At 38.8% G+C, this 19,106-nt stretch overlaps 1 protein-coding gene across 5 annotated transcripts in view; it reads left to right on the top strand.

The window, feature by feature from the left end:
• The window catches only part of Arhgap15 (Rho GTPase activating protein 15), a 619,269-nt gene that overhangs the window by 82,515 nt on the left and 517,648 nt on the right, over nt 1–19,106 (top strand). For all 5 annotated transcript variants that reach the window (XM_063283268.1, XM_017591542.3, XM_017591541.3 and 2 more), the window contains exon 3: nt 14,997–15,065. In XM_063283268.1, coding sequence (XP_063139338.1) covers nt 14,997–15,065 — 69 coding nt within the window. The remainder of the gene's footprint in view (nt 1–14,996; nt 15,066–19,106) is intronic.

A 19,106-nucleotide genomic window follows, 5' to 3' on the forward strand; every position in this document is an offset into this window, starting at 1 on the left:
CAAGAACTTGGAACTATTCATGGTGCTAAAGAGTCCTCTGGTCTTCTAGATGATAAAATACATCTGTGCCTCTGAATTTCTGGAGTATGATTAATAATAGATACTGGAGGTCCCATTGATTATTAGGAAGAAGATTTTAGTCCTCTATTTCTCAGCCACATACATCCCCCTTCCCTCTGCGTTAGCAGGGAATGTGAGTCTGGACTCTAGATTCAAAGCTGCTTCTGATTTAATGCTATGATCACATGGCTATGTGCAATGGGTTATATTGTCTGAGAGTCTGTTCCTTCTGAGTGATAGCTGGGATAGGCAGTAAGACGCTCATTATCTGGGTACTAGGTGCTACAAAATAATGAGCTTCTGGAGATTCTGGAGGTTGTGTCAACAAAATGAGAAACTGGCTTTGTCAGAATTCTTCCGTTTTGTTTTCTATGTTTTCTTTTTCTGCCATTAATATTCCTTTCTCCACAATTTCAAATTCAGGTTGCATCTTCTTTAGTCATTATATTGTATCCACATGTCTTTTCTTTTTTGGATCATCCAAAAATATCTCAGTCATATTTATTTTGCTAATATTTTCATTTCCTGATGTCTTAGAAAGAGGTTAATTTTTTGTTGTATTTGTTTCTTTATAGCAAGTTTCTTTCTTTGCTATTCTTTAGTGACTTCATATGTGGAATTATGGTAATATTCATCCCCTGCCCTCTCTTGCCATCTTTTCTCTCCAACCACAGCTTTTTGTCCCAGCTAGCCCCCTTCCTACTACTGTGTGTGTGTGTGTGTGTCTGTGTGTGTGTGTGTGTGTCTGTCTGTCTGTCTGTGTGTATGTGCACGCACACAGGAACCTGTGTGACCCACTAAATTTCATTATGGTTGGCTGCATGAGAATGAGTAGGAAACAGACAACTCATCACTAATCAATCGCTATGACACTCCATACTCCATAGTCCTTAATTAGCCACTTATTTTCAGCACTCTGGACATGTTTGAATCTCTGTAATAACTGTTGCCCACTCCCCCCCCCCAAAAAAAAAGCTTTTCTGGTGATGCTAAGAACAACACTAATCTATGGGTAAAAGCATATGTCTGTAGAAGTTAGTTTGACACAATGTCTATTTTGATACAAAAATATCAATTCCTTCTAAGCTTTATGACATCCCCCCAAGTATAGGCTCTTTACCAAGTTTATATTCTCCACCAGGAGGTAAGTTCTCTGGAGTGGGCTGGCAATCCATCTGAAAGACGTCCTTTACTCTGTAACAGTGATGTTACTATGTATCAATGTGAACCTCCTCCTCCCCTGGCGATTGCTATTGTAATTCATAGTATCTCCAGCAGTGTAGGAGGGATGGTGAATTTACTCCTCCAGAAGCTTCTAGTAAGTTCTGGCACCGCGTAAGCAAGTCAACAAAGGGGGATATTTCCCCCCATGTCCTGCAGCCCAATGTGTGCTGTCTTTGTCAGTTGTTTTGCATTATCCTTCTAGGAGACCAATGGAATGTATTATTTGGTGAATCTGGGGGTCCCAACAACTTGTAAGGATGTAACTCACTTGGATTTTCACTTTATAGTCATTGGCTTCTGAGAAAGTTACTATCCACCCATGCTAGTGGATAAGTACCTTATATTCATTTTTAGTAGATTTAGAAAATAGAAACCATGGTGGTTTGTCTTTTTTGTCAACTTAATGACGTGTATAATCACCTGGAGGATGTGCCTGTGCGCATGCCTGCAGGGAACTAACTTTCTTACACTGAGGCAAGAATCTGACTTATTGTGGGATCACCGTTCTCTGGCTGGGATCCTGGACTGCATATATGGAGAAGGTAGGGAGCATGCCTGTACCCAACCTCCGCTCTTCCTGATTAGAATGTGACTAGGTGTCTTCACTTCTGTTGCTGTAGTATCCTTGCAGACGATACTCTATTTTGAACCATAAACCAATATAACCCATTTACCCTTCGAATTACTTTTGTCAGAGTATTTTATCTCACCACAGCAAAAGAAAATGAACTAAGGCAGAAAGTCCCCACAAGGGCGCTTTACAAAGGTGTCCGTTACTCTTTTCTCCACCATCCCTCTCTCCATCTCTTCTCTCCATCTTCCCAACACTACGCTTCTTCAATCCACTCTACGTGCAGTAAGTATTCTTTAACTCTACATCTCTGGCACACATCCTGCCCTCCCTCCCTCCTTGAGGCCTTTCTTCCTATCCTCTCTCATGGAACCTTTCTCCAGCATCTTTATGTTTAGGACTCAGTCTTACTGTAGAGACGAGGCGTGCCTCGACCTCAAAACTCTGCTTCTGTTTTCCATATGCCTAGAATACAAATAGACACACACCAAGCTGGAAAAAATAATACATTTTATCTTTTAAATGTTTGATTCATGTTCACTTTTGCTCACAATTTCATTTCTAAAATTTTCTATGGATGAAGTTTTTTTTTTCCTTTCTACTGTGGCCTTAATGGGATTTTAATGAGTGAAAGAGATTAAGTAAGATATTTTGATAACTTCTGCATTCTTGTTATAAACTAATTCTGACACTGTTTGTTATTTACTAGTATAAAATCTAGAAGAGATGGACTATTGGCAATCATAATCCTGTACCCAGATTCACCCAGTAAAACTTACTGTGCTGTGCTGATTAGATTTAACAAAAGCATACATACACTTAGTGTCTATGTATCTTCCAGGCTTTTACATCATATTCCAAGAAACTTAAGTGAAATATAATGCCAATAGACAAAAGATGCTTGATTAGTTACAAAATAATTGGTTATAAATTATCTACCTGCTGAAGGTAGCCAATATTTGTTCATTTACTACTACTGACAGGCAGTAAATTCAGCCCTGAAAAATCATTAAGGGCAGAATGTATATTTCTTAATAAAATGAATCTGACAACCAAAAGCCAATGACCCTTTATAAACACTATACCCCACCTCTACCTTGGATTTATCACCTGGGGAGATGGCTTGCTGTGTAAAAATGCTTGCTCCACAAGCATGAGGATATGCATTCTGATTCCCAGAATCCACATAAAAAGTTAGTACCATTTACCTAGGGAAGCTCTGACAAGCAGATCTGAGAGGCTTGCTTGTGAATTGGTCTAGCCAAACCAGCAAGTTCCAAGTGTGGTAAGAAATATGTAAATACTAACCCCTGGATTCTACATGTGCCCTTGAGTAAGCACATGCACATGTGTACATATATAATACACAGAATAATAATTATATGATAGTAATATATAATTAAATTATATTAACATATAATTACATTATATAATTATAATTATATATTCTATACTACATAATTATAACTATAAATACCTCGTGTCTTGTGATAGTAGATGTGCTTAATGTGTTTTAACATACCTGTGTCCTACCTTGCACACAATTCTGTATCTGCATCTTTCTATAGCAATGGCTGTATATCTACTCACATTCTCTTTCTAGAGAAGAACCTAGATCCCTAACCACCCATACAAACCCAGGAGCTTGCTTCAGTTACAACCAGTAAAGGGTTACTTTTGAAAACTTGACCTTAGTTTAGTCAAATATTCTGTAAGAAATGAATTCATCTGGAAGAGACCAGAAATTCAGCTGGCTCGTATTTTGAAAGGAATTAGGAACACATTTCTGGTAAGATATCTTGGGCCAAAGCTAACGCTCATGGTTGGTTCAATGACACATTGAAAAGATTGGTCTCGTAGCATTGCGAGATTGTATGTTAAGGACTACAAGAAATGGAAAACTGGCTTCTTAGCTTGGGGCTCTCTTGACAGGGCACTTGAGAACGGTTTGCTTAGGCAGCTCTGATGGTTGCTTAACTTACAGCACAGGTAGTCAGATGAAGGAGCGTTGGGTTTTATCCTGATTTTTTTTCTACTTTTCACTAGAAAGTCCTGCGGAAAATCCCCAATGACAGCTAACAGGAACATTAAGTCACGTGATCATCTTCTTTGAATCATCCTGACTTACGCTGCCTTTCAATGCATCTAAGCAACTGGTAGTAACCTGAACGTGGGAGAAGGGACTCACTTTTAATAAGTAAATGTGCAACTTTTATGAATTTTTTTGGACAGGAAAAAATGGCAGATTTTCTTTTAAAAACCGTATGTTCTTACACTTTTGATATCTGAAATCGGCAGCTTGCCAGAAACATTCCTAGCCCAATGCCAGAATACCACAGAAAGGTGTCCCGAGAAATCTGTTCTGATTACTGAAGATGTTGAACTGGTCTTGACTTCAAACAGTGGATATTTCCACACTTTGGTGGTAGATGACAGCTCTATCCATTCCACAATGTCAAATTCTTTGGTTTTGGCCATCGGGTATTCATGCATTTCTGGCTAAGGAAGTAGAGAAGCCTAATTTGATTTTGGAGCCAAAAGTTTTTAGGCCTCGTTCCTTTGGAACTTGGACTGGACGATTTTGGCAGTATATAAAGGCTAGGACAGATCAAGTAGTCACACATAACTAACTGACTCAACAGACCATATTCAGAGAGAAAGATCATGCCTACACATTGGATAACCATTCTCCAAGGCAGACTGACAACACCCTGAATTCAATCACCCTTAAATAAACACACAAGGAAAGCACAGCTTTACCGTACCTTCGGGCGCTTCTCTCCACTGCTGCCTGATTGGTTTTCGTGCCATAGGCCAGGCTGCAGATGCTGTCATTACTGTTGTTCTTACTTATGTCTGTCTGCTGTCTGCTAACAAGCATTCATATGCTTTGGATCATTAAAGTCGCAACCTCCTGTGCCAATCTATTCCTCTTCATGGGTTTGCTGTAGCTTAAAAGGAATGATGCTATTTTTGTTTCTTCTTCTTTTGGTTAGGGTCATTTTGGAGGTCTGACTATCACAGCATCTACCCTCAGCCCCACGGGACATAAAAATCGTGTCCCTATTAACCCTTTCTTTCTGCTTGATTTTCAATGCAAGCAGAACAATGTGTGCCGGACACAATAATCATCACTGCTGTATCTTCAGCCATGTCCTGGTACCCTGCTACCTACCAGCCGGCTGTATTTACACCCTTGCTAAATGTCTTCTGACAGACTCCAGTTGCTCAGGATTTTCACAATCCAACCCATTTCATTGTTGGAACTTGTCACTTGGATCTTGGGGAATTGTCCCCTTAATTCTCTAATCTTAATGTGGGTGACAAGTTGAATACACATGTTCATCTACATGTACAAGGCTGCATGCATCCATAGCTAGGGCCAGGGGGTGGAGAAACACAAGTTTCTCTTTCACGGAAGGCACAGAGGATAGATATTGCACAGAGAGAAAGAAAAAAATTGTCACTTGTAGTATTATGCAGGCTGCCCATCTAAACCCATCATTGCCTGGCACCTACACACTAAGGGCAAGGATCCAGCCAACTTGTGAGTGGGCACCAGGCCATCTGAGCAGATGGGCATGAAAGTCGGCAGCCAGTAGACCATGTATGTGCATCAATGGAGGGTGTTGAGGGCACGATTCCCAGAGGAGAATGTCCTAACAGCTGTCTGGCCTGAGCCAACATACTTACAACCAAGGAAAAGTGCCATCCTTCAATCCTGCTGAGTCGGATTAACCTTCAAAATGAAATCTTCCCTTTTCAGCAGCAGAAGGTGAGTTTGGGGGTCTCTAAGAACCTCAAAGAATAGGTGAAGAAAGCAATCTGGCAACGCACAATTATTAGGTGTTGACTAAAGATGCTGAAGCCATTCATTCGATGTGCTTATTTTGAACACTTGGCAGAAAATCTTAATTCTCGAAAGAGTGTTTGTAGTTATTCAAATCTTTGCCTCCCACAACGTTTGTAAGAATGACTCAATGCAGGCAGACCACTCTCACTAAGTACATATCTACCTTTGAATTAAGAAATAGAGATCTATGAAGAAAGATGATCAGTGGGACTATAGAAAGCAGACAGCAGGTAGGTATCTTTGTCAAACGTTACATACCACAGACTAAGTGTCATACATAATGCATCACAGTGTTCCAAAACCAAAAGGGTTTCTTTGTTAGTGATCAAAATAAGCTTGCAGAAGTAAAAAAGAAACCTTGGTTTTTTAACCTGGGCCCTTCTGGAAAGTGAAAGAATTTTTAAAAATTGAAACTGAGCCTGATTTAATTTGTCAGGAATTTCAGGCAGTTAGATACCATGAAATCAGATGTAGGATGTGTCTGCACAAAACAGCAAAACAGGAATTTAACAATGCCGGGTTTCATTTCAGTAAACATGACTAGAGCGTCATAAACATTCTGATCCTCAACAATTGTTATTTACTTTGTGTTTTACATTTTATGAGGCATTTATAAAATAATTTTAAGTATGTTTAGTGTTGGCTTCTACTGTTTTATTTAAAGGATTGCCTAGTTTTCACTTGTTGGGAAATGGAAATTTTATTCAAACGTTCTAGAATATGCATCTATAGTTTCATAATCTACTCTTCGAACTATTTCCTTTTGTCTCTATCAGAGTGAGTATCTCTGCTATCAAGAGTAAATGGGAGGAGTAAGTGAGTTATTTTATTTGCTAATAGTAAGAATAATAAGTGTCACTTCAATAAATCCTGCACTGCCATTAATAGTGTCACAAATGGAAGAAAATACATAACAGGCCTTTGCCCAAGGGTGGTATTATTAGGAAGTGCTGTATAATTTTAGGGAGGGAGAATTCTCTGGAATCCTTATGCCACAAGGGCTGTCCCCCACTGTGGCTCCTGGCCTGCCTTGTTTCCTCCCCAGTGAACTGAGCAATTCTGCTTTGCCATGTGACCCCAACAGGATTCACTATCTCACCACAAGCCCAATGCATTGCAGTCAAGTGATGGTGGACTGAAACATCCAAAGCCCTGACCGATAACCAAGTTAATCATCACAGAAGTTTCACTGTAGAGGCAGGAGGCTGAACACTACACATGCAGACTCTAAGACATCCATCTTACCAAGGCAGTGGTTAGCTTCACCCGAAATAAAGGGAGAGGGTGGTTGGTGAGAGGACAGGTGTAGTTGGATAGAAGCTACTTTGGATAGAATTTACTTCTAAGATTCTGTTGCACCTTAGGGCACTTGGAATTGACTATAATTATGTGAACATTTCAAAATAGCAAACAAGAGAAAAAAATGGACATTTCCCAACGATGTGAGAAATATTCAAAATAATGGCTACGTCAATTACCCTCATCCTATCAATACACATTGCATGTTTGAAGAGAAATTTTACACTTTTGTCCCATAAACCTGTGCTATGATTCTGTATCACTGATAATTTTTAAATATTTAGGAGAAAATAAGATTTAAAATATATGTAAAACAAAACCCTTAGCAGAAGTTAAGTGCTCCTCCAGAGATAAAATATTAATAATGAATTCAAGGCACAAATATACTTCTCATTAATGAAATACAGACATCTTCAGGCCTTGGTTCCGATGGTTACTTCAGTCTACAAGGAGAGAGAAACTATCAAGCTTCACCGCAATGGTGTCTCTCATTTTGAGAACCGTGGAGAGAAGCATTATACTAAAGATGACCCCCATGAAAGGCTAAAGGGAATGATATTGATCTCAAGCAAGCCAATGGTAACACTGTACACAATTTTTAATTTGTATTTAAATACAATCAGTGGGTAGTCTGATTTCCTGTTCAAAAGAAAACAGATGCTTAGGATTAAGGCAAGGAAAGGTATCAAGCATTTCAAACCATCCCAGAGGTGCCTCTCTTTGACTATTTGGGGGTCAGGAAATGATGGTTACGTTTAGCTGTAACATGTCTTGAGGATCCCTTTAATTTTTCTCAAGGGGTGAAAGACATAAGAAGCAGTGTTGTATTCCTCACATTATACAGTAAAAGGAGGATGAAGGATCAGTCAGATGTCATGTGTGGGGAACAGATTTGGTTATGAATTCCCACTATGACATTTGAAGAATACAGTGGTCAGAAGGGGAAAGGAAAGCGTATCTGCTAAGCTATGCATCTGTCATGCACTAATAAGGTACAAAGTCAAATAATTCGTTCTTTCATTGCTTTATGGGATTGCCTACCACTGAGATGACTGAAAGATTTATTTATGTCACGGCAGAAAACTAAGTACTGGGTAAATGTTTGGTGTCCACAGAGTTACAACACATTAAGAACGTGATAGGGTCCAATTCCACCATGTTAGCCTTCTTTCTGCAAAGCTAGATGTCACACCCATGTGCTGTAAGAGTAGTCATCGTTTAGGCTGTATTTATTGGTAAACGACTGAACTGTTACAAGTACTAAAAATATTAGCCACATCCCCACATCCCCAAAAGAATCCGCTAACACTCCTCAATGTCTGATTGTGATAGCTTTAAGAAATTGAATTTGGCAAAATACATGAAAATTTGAATATAAGACTTGGGATACACCAAAAAAATTTTCTTGAGAAACTGTGAAGATAAAGACTAAACTTAACCACAGATTTATTTCTGCTTTTCATCCACGTATCCAGGGAGGTTGCTAATGGGAGGTATGCCTCGGAAAACGCACATGTCTGTGAAAACCTTGGAACATACTAATGCTTTTCAAGTGATTTTATTTCAAGTCTAAGCCACAAGATATAAACTTTCATCAAAAATGGTAATCTAGTTAAAATCAGAGCTGTGTGGAATGTTTCATGTTTATGTATAACTTTTATGGTAGACCCTCCCACACAGGGGAAATAATGTGCCCAAATTCTGTTATTTTTACAGTATGCAATATATCACAGACTAATCCCACTCATCAGCTTCATGTGTTTTAAATAGATTCTTAAAAATGAAAAATAAATGAAAGAAAAATGAAGAATATTTGAAAAAGTAAATTTTAAATTCCACTTGGAAGCTAAAGATCTGAAAAAAAATTATAGCACATGTTCTAATAAGAAAAGGGAGGGGTTTGAAGGAAGCTTGCTTTATGCATTCTGGGTACTTCATGTTTCCACTTAACCTTCCACAGGTACAAAGATTCAGAAAGGGGAGAGGGCTGTGTGGTGACCATGAAGGAAAAATGCAGCTTTGATCTAGAATTGTTTAGTTATATAGGTCAATCTGCTATCAATTTTAAGAGAATCCAAATCACAAGACACTTGCATTTAAATTGCTTTTCAATGGGACCGACTACAAACCATTCCCATTTATAGGCCCTGATAATTCAATAGGAAGGTATCATTATTGAGTAAATAGTTTGTCACACAAAGGATGAACCATGACAGAATTTTGTTCTTCTCCAAATGAAAGGTTATCATCAATTCAAACATCCGTTATCACAATTTCACTGTTTAAAGAGGTAGGTTACAGAAATAACAAGAGCTTAAGACATATTCATGTCACTTCAAAAGAAACTTAGATGACATTCTTAATAAACAGGCCAAAGAGTCAAACTATGCAGCAGAGGGAGTGAGAGAAGAGGAGGAACCTCTGGAAAGGCTCAGAGACTTGGGATGTGAGAGGCGACCAGTACTCAAAGGGGATGGTATTAGCTGAAATGCTAATGTAGAAAGACATGCCCCCCGCCCCCAGTTGAGGCAGAGGACCACCCGCTTATCTTCAAAAATTTTAACCCAGAATTGGCCCTGTCTAAAGGAAATGTAGGGACAAAAATGGAGCAGAGACTGAAAGAAAGGCCACCCAGTGGCGAGCCCAACTTGGGATTCATCCCATGTACCCACACCAAATTCTGACGCTATTGTGTGTTATACAGAAACCTGGTATGTTGTCCTCTGACAGGCTCTACCAGTAACTGACTAAAATAGATGCAGATACTTACAGTCAACTATTGAATTGAGGTCGGGACCCAATATGGGAGAGTTAGGGGAAGGACTGAAGGGGCTGAAGAGGTTTGCAACCCTAGAGGAAGAATAACAGCATCAACGAACCCAAATCCCTCAGAGTGCCTAGAGACCAAGGAGCATACATAGGGTGGTTCATGGCTCCAGGCACACATTTAGCAGGGGGCTGCCTGGTATGGCCTCACTGGGAGACGATGCACTTAATTCCATGGAAACTTGATACCCCGGGGAAGAGGGGTGCTGGTGGGGGTAAGGCAGGGTAGCTGGGCAAATGGAGAAGCACCTTCTCAGGGGGTTGGGTGGGAGGATGGGCTGAAGAACTCGGGGAGGCAGACTTGGGAAGGGTGGCAACTTTTGGAATGTAAATAAATCAAGCAATTTAATAAAACAAAGAAAACAAAAGTGAAGTAAAATCGAATAAAGTAAAAGAAACATTAAAAAAATAATAAATAGGTCAGAGAAACTGAATTGTCAGGTTTTTATTTGCTCCGAATTTTGGAAATAAATCCATGTCAAAGTTCACGATTATTTCCAAGTAGAATTGTAAAATGAAGCTGAAACCACTTCATAATTCAGAAATATTATTTTAAAAAGCTAACAAAACAAATGTGGCTGTGCCCTCTTCTACATGGTCAGCATATGTATATGTTCCCATTAGGCTTATGACCACATAGAACCAAAAAGAAGCATATGGGATAAGAATACCTTTTGCAGAGGCAAGCCTCCATAATTCTGTGAGAAAGTAACTTGCTGAAAGAAAGTTGTATTAAACTACCATCATTTTATTGACAGTCAACTTCTCAAACTCATCAACTATTTAAAAATTAACAGATCAGACTGCGTCAGGTCCTGAAACACGGTATAAATAACTTCAGGAAAGCATAGGTGTGTGAAACAGGGTACGGCTAGTCCAGAAAATGTTGGGAACCAATAGCATGGTCTAAATGAATTACTCCTTTTGCTGTACTCTGAGAAGAAACACTTGGTAACAGAAACAAGTGTATTTTACTGACCTACTCAGAGCTTGCAGAAATGATGTACCAAACATGACGGTTGTCCTGACAATACTAATTGATCGTAAGGCTATGTACTGTCTCAAACTGTCATGTATAAGGGCTATCCCAAGACACTTCACCAAATCAGACAATAATTCATTACTCATAAATGTTCATAAAGGACATTATCTATTATTTGTAACACAGTTTTGGAGTTTTTTTCCCCTCTAAACTTATTTCATGAGAATTTTGGTTGAACACAAGTTTTCATCACATTTATTATTCCAGTTAAGTATGTCATAGAAAGACAGTCTGATGTACCCTAATTTCTCCCAATATCTATATGCAGCAATTAAACCACTATGGATACAGAATTTTCAAAACCCTGACTCTGGGTCAGGCTCATGTGATTTGGAAGTCCGTGTTCCTTTGCTCTCCTGGGAAGAATGTTTCACCGAGGATGAATATAAAACTCTCTATTTTCAATACTCTTCATAACTTGGTTGAACACAACAGATCAGCAGCTTATTGACTTGAGAATCATCAGGAGTGTTACCTCCCCAAGGAAGTATTAAGATGACTTATAACAGGTCTGACACTGACTCTAATTTCCTTGTTAAACGCATGAAAATTTACAAGCTCGACTCTCTCAAAAGTTTCTACCTTAAAAGCATTTTTTTCTTTATAAACTGAAAAGACTCAACTTTTCAGTGCATCATGACTTTACTTACTGAATATATATATATATATATATATGTATATATATATATATATATATTCCTTAGCAGATGTATACTAAAATCCTGAATAGTACCTGGCAAGTTGGTATTCCACAAATGTTAGCATAAGATATTATCTTTTCATCATTTTGCAATTTAAATTTGGTTTAGCTAAATCATGGACCCAGTTGTCCATTTCAAGAGAAAAACCGGTGTCTGTTCAGCAATGGTCAGTTTGTCTCATTAACATTCATTTCAAATTTTAATCATTAGCTTATTTTATGAGGTTTTCCATATTTACTTAATTTCAACAGTTTTACTATACTGGTAAATGGCTTTGATACATTAAGTTTCTACTGAACCTTAACACTTAAAAATTAATAGAGTTAAATTGTCCCAAGTATCACAAACTTACTACTGTTAGCAAATGAGAACAAAGCAGAATTGGAAAGCCTGCCTTCGAGGTACATGTTCTCCATGAGTGACAGGCAGTATGTAGGGGATGATGGAGTATTTAGGCCACATCATGCATCAATTCTGCAATTTCCTGGGCACTTTTATCTCTAACACTTGAACTTTTATTTCTAACACTTGAAGTATTTTATTTTCCAGGTAATTAACATTGACCCCCAAGCTAGAAATAGAGTTGGGTTTTAAGGAAATAAAAAAATGAAAGTTTCTATCATTCATGACTTCCATTCTTACAGGTAAGTATGGATGCGAGTATAAGTACTTCAGAGATGTAATTCTAAATCTAAGGCATCATGAAACAACCTTCTACTTATTTAACGGACCAAATACAGAAAGATCATTTCTCCCTGCTGAGTTGTGGACAGCCACTGTGAAGCTGAGATTTCTAGAATTCTTCTCATTGACTACTCTTGCTCTCGGCGTCCTTACACACAAGGTCTTGAATCTACATGGTTTTAGTGTCTACTGTGGCTATACTTTTGAAGTAATGCCAGCTTTCAAATTCTCTAAACCATGTCATGGTTCCAAGAAATGGGGATTTATTTCTCATTTACACAAAGAAGAGGCTGTTTTTCTACAGGAAGCTCTGAAATATTCTCTGAATATAAAACTATCCCCCTCCCATATTTAAAGTTAAATAGCTAATGAACGTAAACTTTCTGAGCCTAGACAGTTGCCTCCACTTGATGACCCAGGGTCCTGAATTTTCATTCCACATACATTAGTTCAATGTTGAGTCCTAACCAGTGTCAAAGACACAGAGAATTTGGAACAAAGTCCGATTGGACAATAGCTTTGAACATTGATGTATTTTCTTTTCTCCTCACATTCCATTAACTTAATCTACTCAAATGGCAAGCTCTAACCATCAGATAAGCTAGTTATAGCTTCAAGAGTACAATATCTTCTTTCCTTACCTCTCTTACTGTGTACGTATTTTTCAACACTTAGAAACCTATCTGTCAACCTAGCAAAAAAGACATCTCCAAATCAGTCCTCATCCCCTAGTCGATTCTAACCAACACTGACTGATTAGATTGGCTTACATGATAGGGCCTAGCTACTCCAGCAGTGATTGTCTGTAACACTTGACAGGCTGAGAACTCAGATGCCCCACCGGTCCCACTCTAGTACTGATGACCTGGAGCACTCCTGCAGAGCTGCTGATCTCCAAACTCACATTGGAACGTCCAAGAAACTAGGTTCTGATGGCAGCCACAGTGGTCACAGCGGCAGGATATAAATCTATCAAAATGCCTACGAGCAAAAAATCAAGCAGGTAGGGCAACAGCAAGGCTTTTTCAGTGGACCTCTTGACTACAGACCAAAGGTCCTGTTCACTGTGTCGAGATTCTTCCACGACCCATGGTTGATCCTTCCTGGAAATGCCTTTAGTGGTTAGACCAGATATGTGTCTCTTCCTTAATGTCAGATCCAATCACATTGAAAACGAAGATGAATCATCACAACTTCCAACTACATCAAGCTCTATTTCCACAATCTTTGGTGACAAATATTTTTTTTTTCATGAAGTCACAGTCTCTCTGAAGAGCTAAATGAGTTTGAACTTGAAACTCAAGTTATGTGCTTCACTTTATCTGCCACAATTAACAGATAATGGCGAGATCAAAGCCAGTCTGCATCTGCTTTCTGGATGTGCTTCCCTGTGCATTGTGTTCATCCTTCTGTCCAGACACGAGTTGGGCAATAGAAAGAATTATCTCAAAGTTTGCTTTCGTTATAATTTAGTTTTTGTGGAATAAATATTAGGTTACAGAACTGTATAGAGTTGCTAAACTTTAGGCCCAGCTTCTAGTTTCTATGGTAATACAATTACCTCAAAATCTTCACAGACATTGACCTAATTTCTTCAGTCTGTTAAACATACCTTTTTCATATCTAATTAAAGTGCTGAGACCTACTTTATTTCTTCCGTCCCCTTCTTCCTTTTTCTCTCTCCTTTCTCTTCCCCTCTATCTTTCATGTAAAATATGAAGTAATCTGACTAATGAAATCTTTTAATCTTTCAATCACATTAGATCATAAGTTCCTCTTCTCTTCTTTAATGATGGAATTTGCTCATGATGCTTCTTCTGGAGAAAGAACAATAACTTTCACTCTTCTTTGCTCAAAGACCATGTGTCATGCGACTTTTGTGTATTTAATGGCATCTGAACAATAAAGGAAGATGTGGGAATAATACTGCACATATCCAGAGAATTATAGGCTGGCAGCATAAGCAATACATCATGTTTTTGCATGAAATATTTTTCCCAGTTACTGTGTTTTAAGGTGCTGAAAGACAAAGATGTAAAATATTTATTCTATTATGCCTTGAGTCTGGTAACAAAAGAAAAATGTTTGTCTGAATAAAGCATAAGGTCTGCTTGTCTCTTCTCCATGATGCTCCAGAATGGCTTGAGAGTTGGTTTAAAGGTGGAGGTCTATCCATGGCTGGGTGAATTGATCCTCTGGAAGTTTCATATTCATGTGATTGGTGGGTGATGTTGGTTACTAGACCCTCACTCTTCTGCCAACCACAAAATGGCAAAACCTCTGCTTGTGGACACGTTGTATGGAATGGTTTTAAGCTTCCTCATAACATTGAGACTATTGTCCAAGCTAAGAGTTCCAACAGGGATATGCATATGATTTTTGTGTTCTAACTTTTAATGTCGTGTATGGCACTTACATCATATAATTTAGTTAAAGCAGGTGTAAAAGTCTGATGATGTACAATATTGTGTTACGGATCTCATTACTTGATAAGGGGAAATTCAAGGTATAGAAGAGTGCTATTTTTGCAGCCAGCCATCTTGGAATATAAATTTTATTCAAATTAATTAACATCTAATACATTATTCATTTTACATATATGTTATTATCATTATTTGATTGCATTTTAATACATTCATTTTCATTTGCATATCAACTAAATTGTGCTCATTAAAATGATTTTCAAACTCGTAAAGAAAAGCAATGTAATAGTATCAAATGTCAATGTGTTTGCAGATTTCCCGGCACAGAAGGAATCATTCACAGCATGTGCTGAAAGATGTCATTCCACCACTAGAACATCCAGTAAGTGACGAATTCTACTACAGTATTGTACTCTTTGATCTACTACTGCAAAAAGTTGCCTAAACTCAGTAACTTGAAACTGGACACACAATTATCGGATATTGTGGCAGTCCAGAATTTATATTTTATTAGTGCCTAGTTCAGTGACAGTTAAAGGTTACAATCAACCTGTCACTCAGAACTAGATCATATCTGGATGGCCGACCGAGGTAGTGTCAAGCTCACTAACACAGTTATTGATGGGATCCACTTCTGTAAGAAATCTTAGATGTGAGTGTTTGGTGTCAAATACTATAAGACTTGTATTTAGGACAAGAAATTCAAATATATGTATCCTGCCCCCCATCCAGTTAATTCTGTGTTTACACAAACACCCGCTGCTCTATTCCAAGAACATAATGGCCTGGAATAGGACCCCTTCCTCCTTCCTGTTTAATTTTCTCTGTGCCAGCCTTTTAAGCCTGTAGAACCTTTCCTTTCCATAAAACGCCATCCATAAAGGATCTGCACTCATGAGCCAATCATTTCCCATCTCCTCCTGCAGTCATGACAGAGGTTAAAATGACCATTTTGTGTCTATCAGCCTACAGTATCACTCCTTGACTCAAAACTCTCAATGGCTTCTATTCTCCCAAGGGTATAAGTTAGAAAGCAAACAGAAGTTCCAAAGTCTTAAAGATTCAGTTACCTCATTAATACAACCTTGTTCTTCTGGCTTATTCTGCTCCAACCAAACTAGTTCTTCCTTTGAAGTGTTATTTCACTCATTCATCAAAAACTTCAATTCATTTGTAACCAATATATTTAAGTAATATGGCTTCATTTACCTGCTATTATTCTTATATCACTTTTAAAATTAAGTCTTGGATTGATACGATGGCTCATTGGATAAAGGCACTTGCTGTCAACACATTCAACCTGGGTTTTACAGTTAGCTTTCCTGTATTAAAAAGAGAACTGGGGTTGGGGATTTAGCTCAGTGGTAGAGCGCTTGCCTAGCAACCGCAAGGCCCTGGGTTCGGTCCCCAGCTCCGGGAAAAAAAAAAAGAAAAAGAGAACTGACTTCAACAATCTGTCTTCTCAACTCTACCTATGCACCATGAGCTTGTATGCTTTCTCTCTCTCTCTCTCTCTCTCTCTCTCTCTCTCTCTCTCTCTCTCTCTCTCTCCCCCCCCCTCTCTCTCCCCCCCTCTCTCTCTCATACACAGAATAAATATAAAATTTTAAATAGACTCTTGTTAATGTCTTTTGACTCCCTTATCTTTACCCTTATTCAATATTCCTCTTAAACAACACTACCTTTTATTCATTTGTCAGCACAATGGAATGTGGTTATACTAGGGTAGAGGAATTCCTTTCTATGTTCATTATTCGATTTCTGTGGTTCTCATGATTGCAAGAGCATGAAAGAACTCTGTAAGTATCCTTTGAGTATATAGCATAGTGTGAAGATAATGACTTTGGTTATAAGAAGAGCTACACTTCACTATTTTCATAAATGTTCAAGTGCTAATTAGTCATTTCTTCTGAGACTTTTCTCACTAAAAAAAGCAAAGTAAAATATACCAAATTTACCCATCACCACTTTCTCCCCGGACTGCTTCCCTCCTCATCAACCAGTTCCATTCGCGACAAACATCTCTAGGTTTCACATGCCTTTTCTTTTGATGATTATTTTCTTTACCATCATTCATGTACAACTCTGTGTGTGTGTGTGTGCATGCATGCGCACATGTTAATGTACATACATGTGAGAGTATATGTGCACATATATAGTTGAGCAGTATAACACACTGACATCTCTTCAGCTCCAAGCTAGCCAACCAACCATCTTTTTATCTTTTTTATTGGTTAGCTTATTTATTTATATTTCAGATATTATCCCTCTTCCCAGTTTCCCCTCCACCAACCCGCTATCCCCTCCCCTTACCCCCTGCCTATATGAGGGTGCTTCCTCATCCACTCCCTCCCGCCTCCCTGTGCTGGCATTCCCCTACATTGGGGCATTGGGCCTCCACAGGACCAAGGGGATTCCCTCCTATTGATGCCAGATAAGGCCACCCTCTGCTACATATGGGGCTGGAGCCATGGATCCCTCCGTGTGTACTCTTTGGTTGGTGGTTTAGTCGCTGGGAGCTTTGGGGGGGGGGGATTTGGATGGTAAACCCCTTCAGCTCCTTCAGTCCTTCCCCTACCTCCTCCATTGCAGTTCCCACGCTCAGTCTGATGGCTGGCTGTGTGCAGCTACATCTGTGTTGGTCAGGGGACAGCTGTATCAGGCTCGTGTCAGCAAGCTTTTCTTGGCATCAGCAATAGTGTCTGGGTTTACTGTCTGCAGATGGATGGATCCCTAAGTGGGGCCGTCTCTCGGTGGCCTTTCCTTCAGTCTCTGCTCCACTTTTTGTCCCTGTATTTCCTTTTGTCAGGAGCAATTCTGGATTAATATTTTTGAGATGGCCCCATTCTTCAACTTGGTGGCTGTGTCTATCCACTGGGTATGGTCTCTACAGGTTCTATATCCCCTATACTGGATATTTTGGCTAATGTCATCCCTGTTGGGTCCTGGGAAGCTCTTCAGTCCCTGGCAACTTGGACTTTCTAGTGGCTATCCCCATTTCCCCATCCCCCACTGCTGCATACCTCTGTTCTAATCTTACGAACTAACCTCTCATCAGTAGTCATGTGACCATACATTTCTCTTTGTGACCACACATATCATCATCTTGACTTTGAAATGCCACCTTTAATACCTCATTATGTCTTTCACACAGATCATACAAGGGCAAACCTGGGCAGTAACCCAAGAACAACCTACTTGAAAGCAGTATTTTCAATATGTCATTTTCCTTATCTAAACAAACTGGCTTCCTTTCACCTATAACATCAAGTTTATAGAGTGCTCTCATGGTCTTGATTTATGCTATATATTATCCACTCCCAAATACACACCCTCGAGCCAGTAATAGAAGTATGATTGAGGCATGGCTTTTAGCCTGAAGGAGCTGGAGTTTTCTCTAGTAATTATGGCGCTTTTGTCCTATCACATGTCCAAATATTGCTATGCTGGCCACTCTTATTTCATGGGTAATAGACTTGTTCTATGGTTGCACTGTAAATGCCTATAAGTGAGGGGTTGTGACTTGTGCTCCCTGTGTTATGTCCTGTTCCCCTTATATTGCTGTTGACATTGTCGTTTGTTCTGGGAAGGCATGCTTGCCAATTGATATAACACAGGCATTAAGGGTTTATAAAAATGTTAGCTGAAAACAGTGATAAACTTATACTTGTTATTCAAATGAAGCTCAGTGTTTTCAGTTTTGAAATTAGATGTGCTTATTGTTTGCTTTCAAGATTATTAGTGTGTGTGTGTGTGTGTGTGTGTGTGTGTGTGTGTGTGTGTGTGTTGTTTTTTATCAAGACAGAGTTTCTCTGCAAAGCCTTAGCAGTGCTGGAACCCTCAAATTCAAAGAGCTCCACTTGCCTCAGCCACCCAAGGGCTAGGATTAAGGGCATAGGCCACCCCCACCTGTCAAGACTATCGCTTCTTAACTTTATGGTTTTAAGGGAACTATCCCTATGATTTCGCAAATTTGAATTAGTTTGCCCTTGTGTAGTCTGCTTTCCAAGAGCAACTTGGACTTGTCTCTTTTCCAGATAAATAGCACTATACTTTACTGAGTTCTAACTTATATTAAAAGAAGGTTATGCACAACTTACTATTTCACGATTAGGACTTAATCTAGAGTTTGGCACAGTGTAACACCACAATGGATATGAAAATAAATATATAAATAATTATTCATGTCTACATACATAATATATACATGTACATATATGCACACATACACATACACAAATGTCCAAGAAATTTGAGTAATATGGTTGGTTGAGTAATATGTCAAAGTATGACAAATTTTAACATACAATATAGTTATGAATTATGGAGGTTAAGAATTTTAATTATGATTATTTCCAAATTTAATTAATAACTATCATCTAATTTTCAACCTTATAGCTATGACTCCATATCAAGTACAACC

The sequence above is a fragment of the Rattus norvegicus genome, chromosome 3, assembly GCF_036323735.1.
Source record: "Rattus norvegicus strain BN/NHsdMcwi chromosome 3, GRCr8, whole genome shotgun sequence".
In the NCBI taxonomy this organism is placed as follows: domain Eukaryota; kingdom Metazoa; phylum Chordata; class Mammalia; order Rodentia; family Muridae; genus Rattus; species Rattus norvegicus.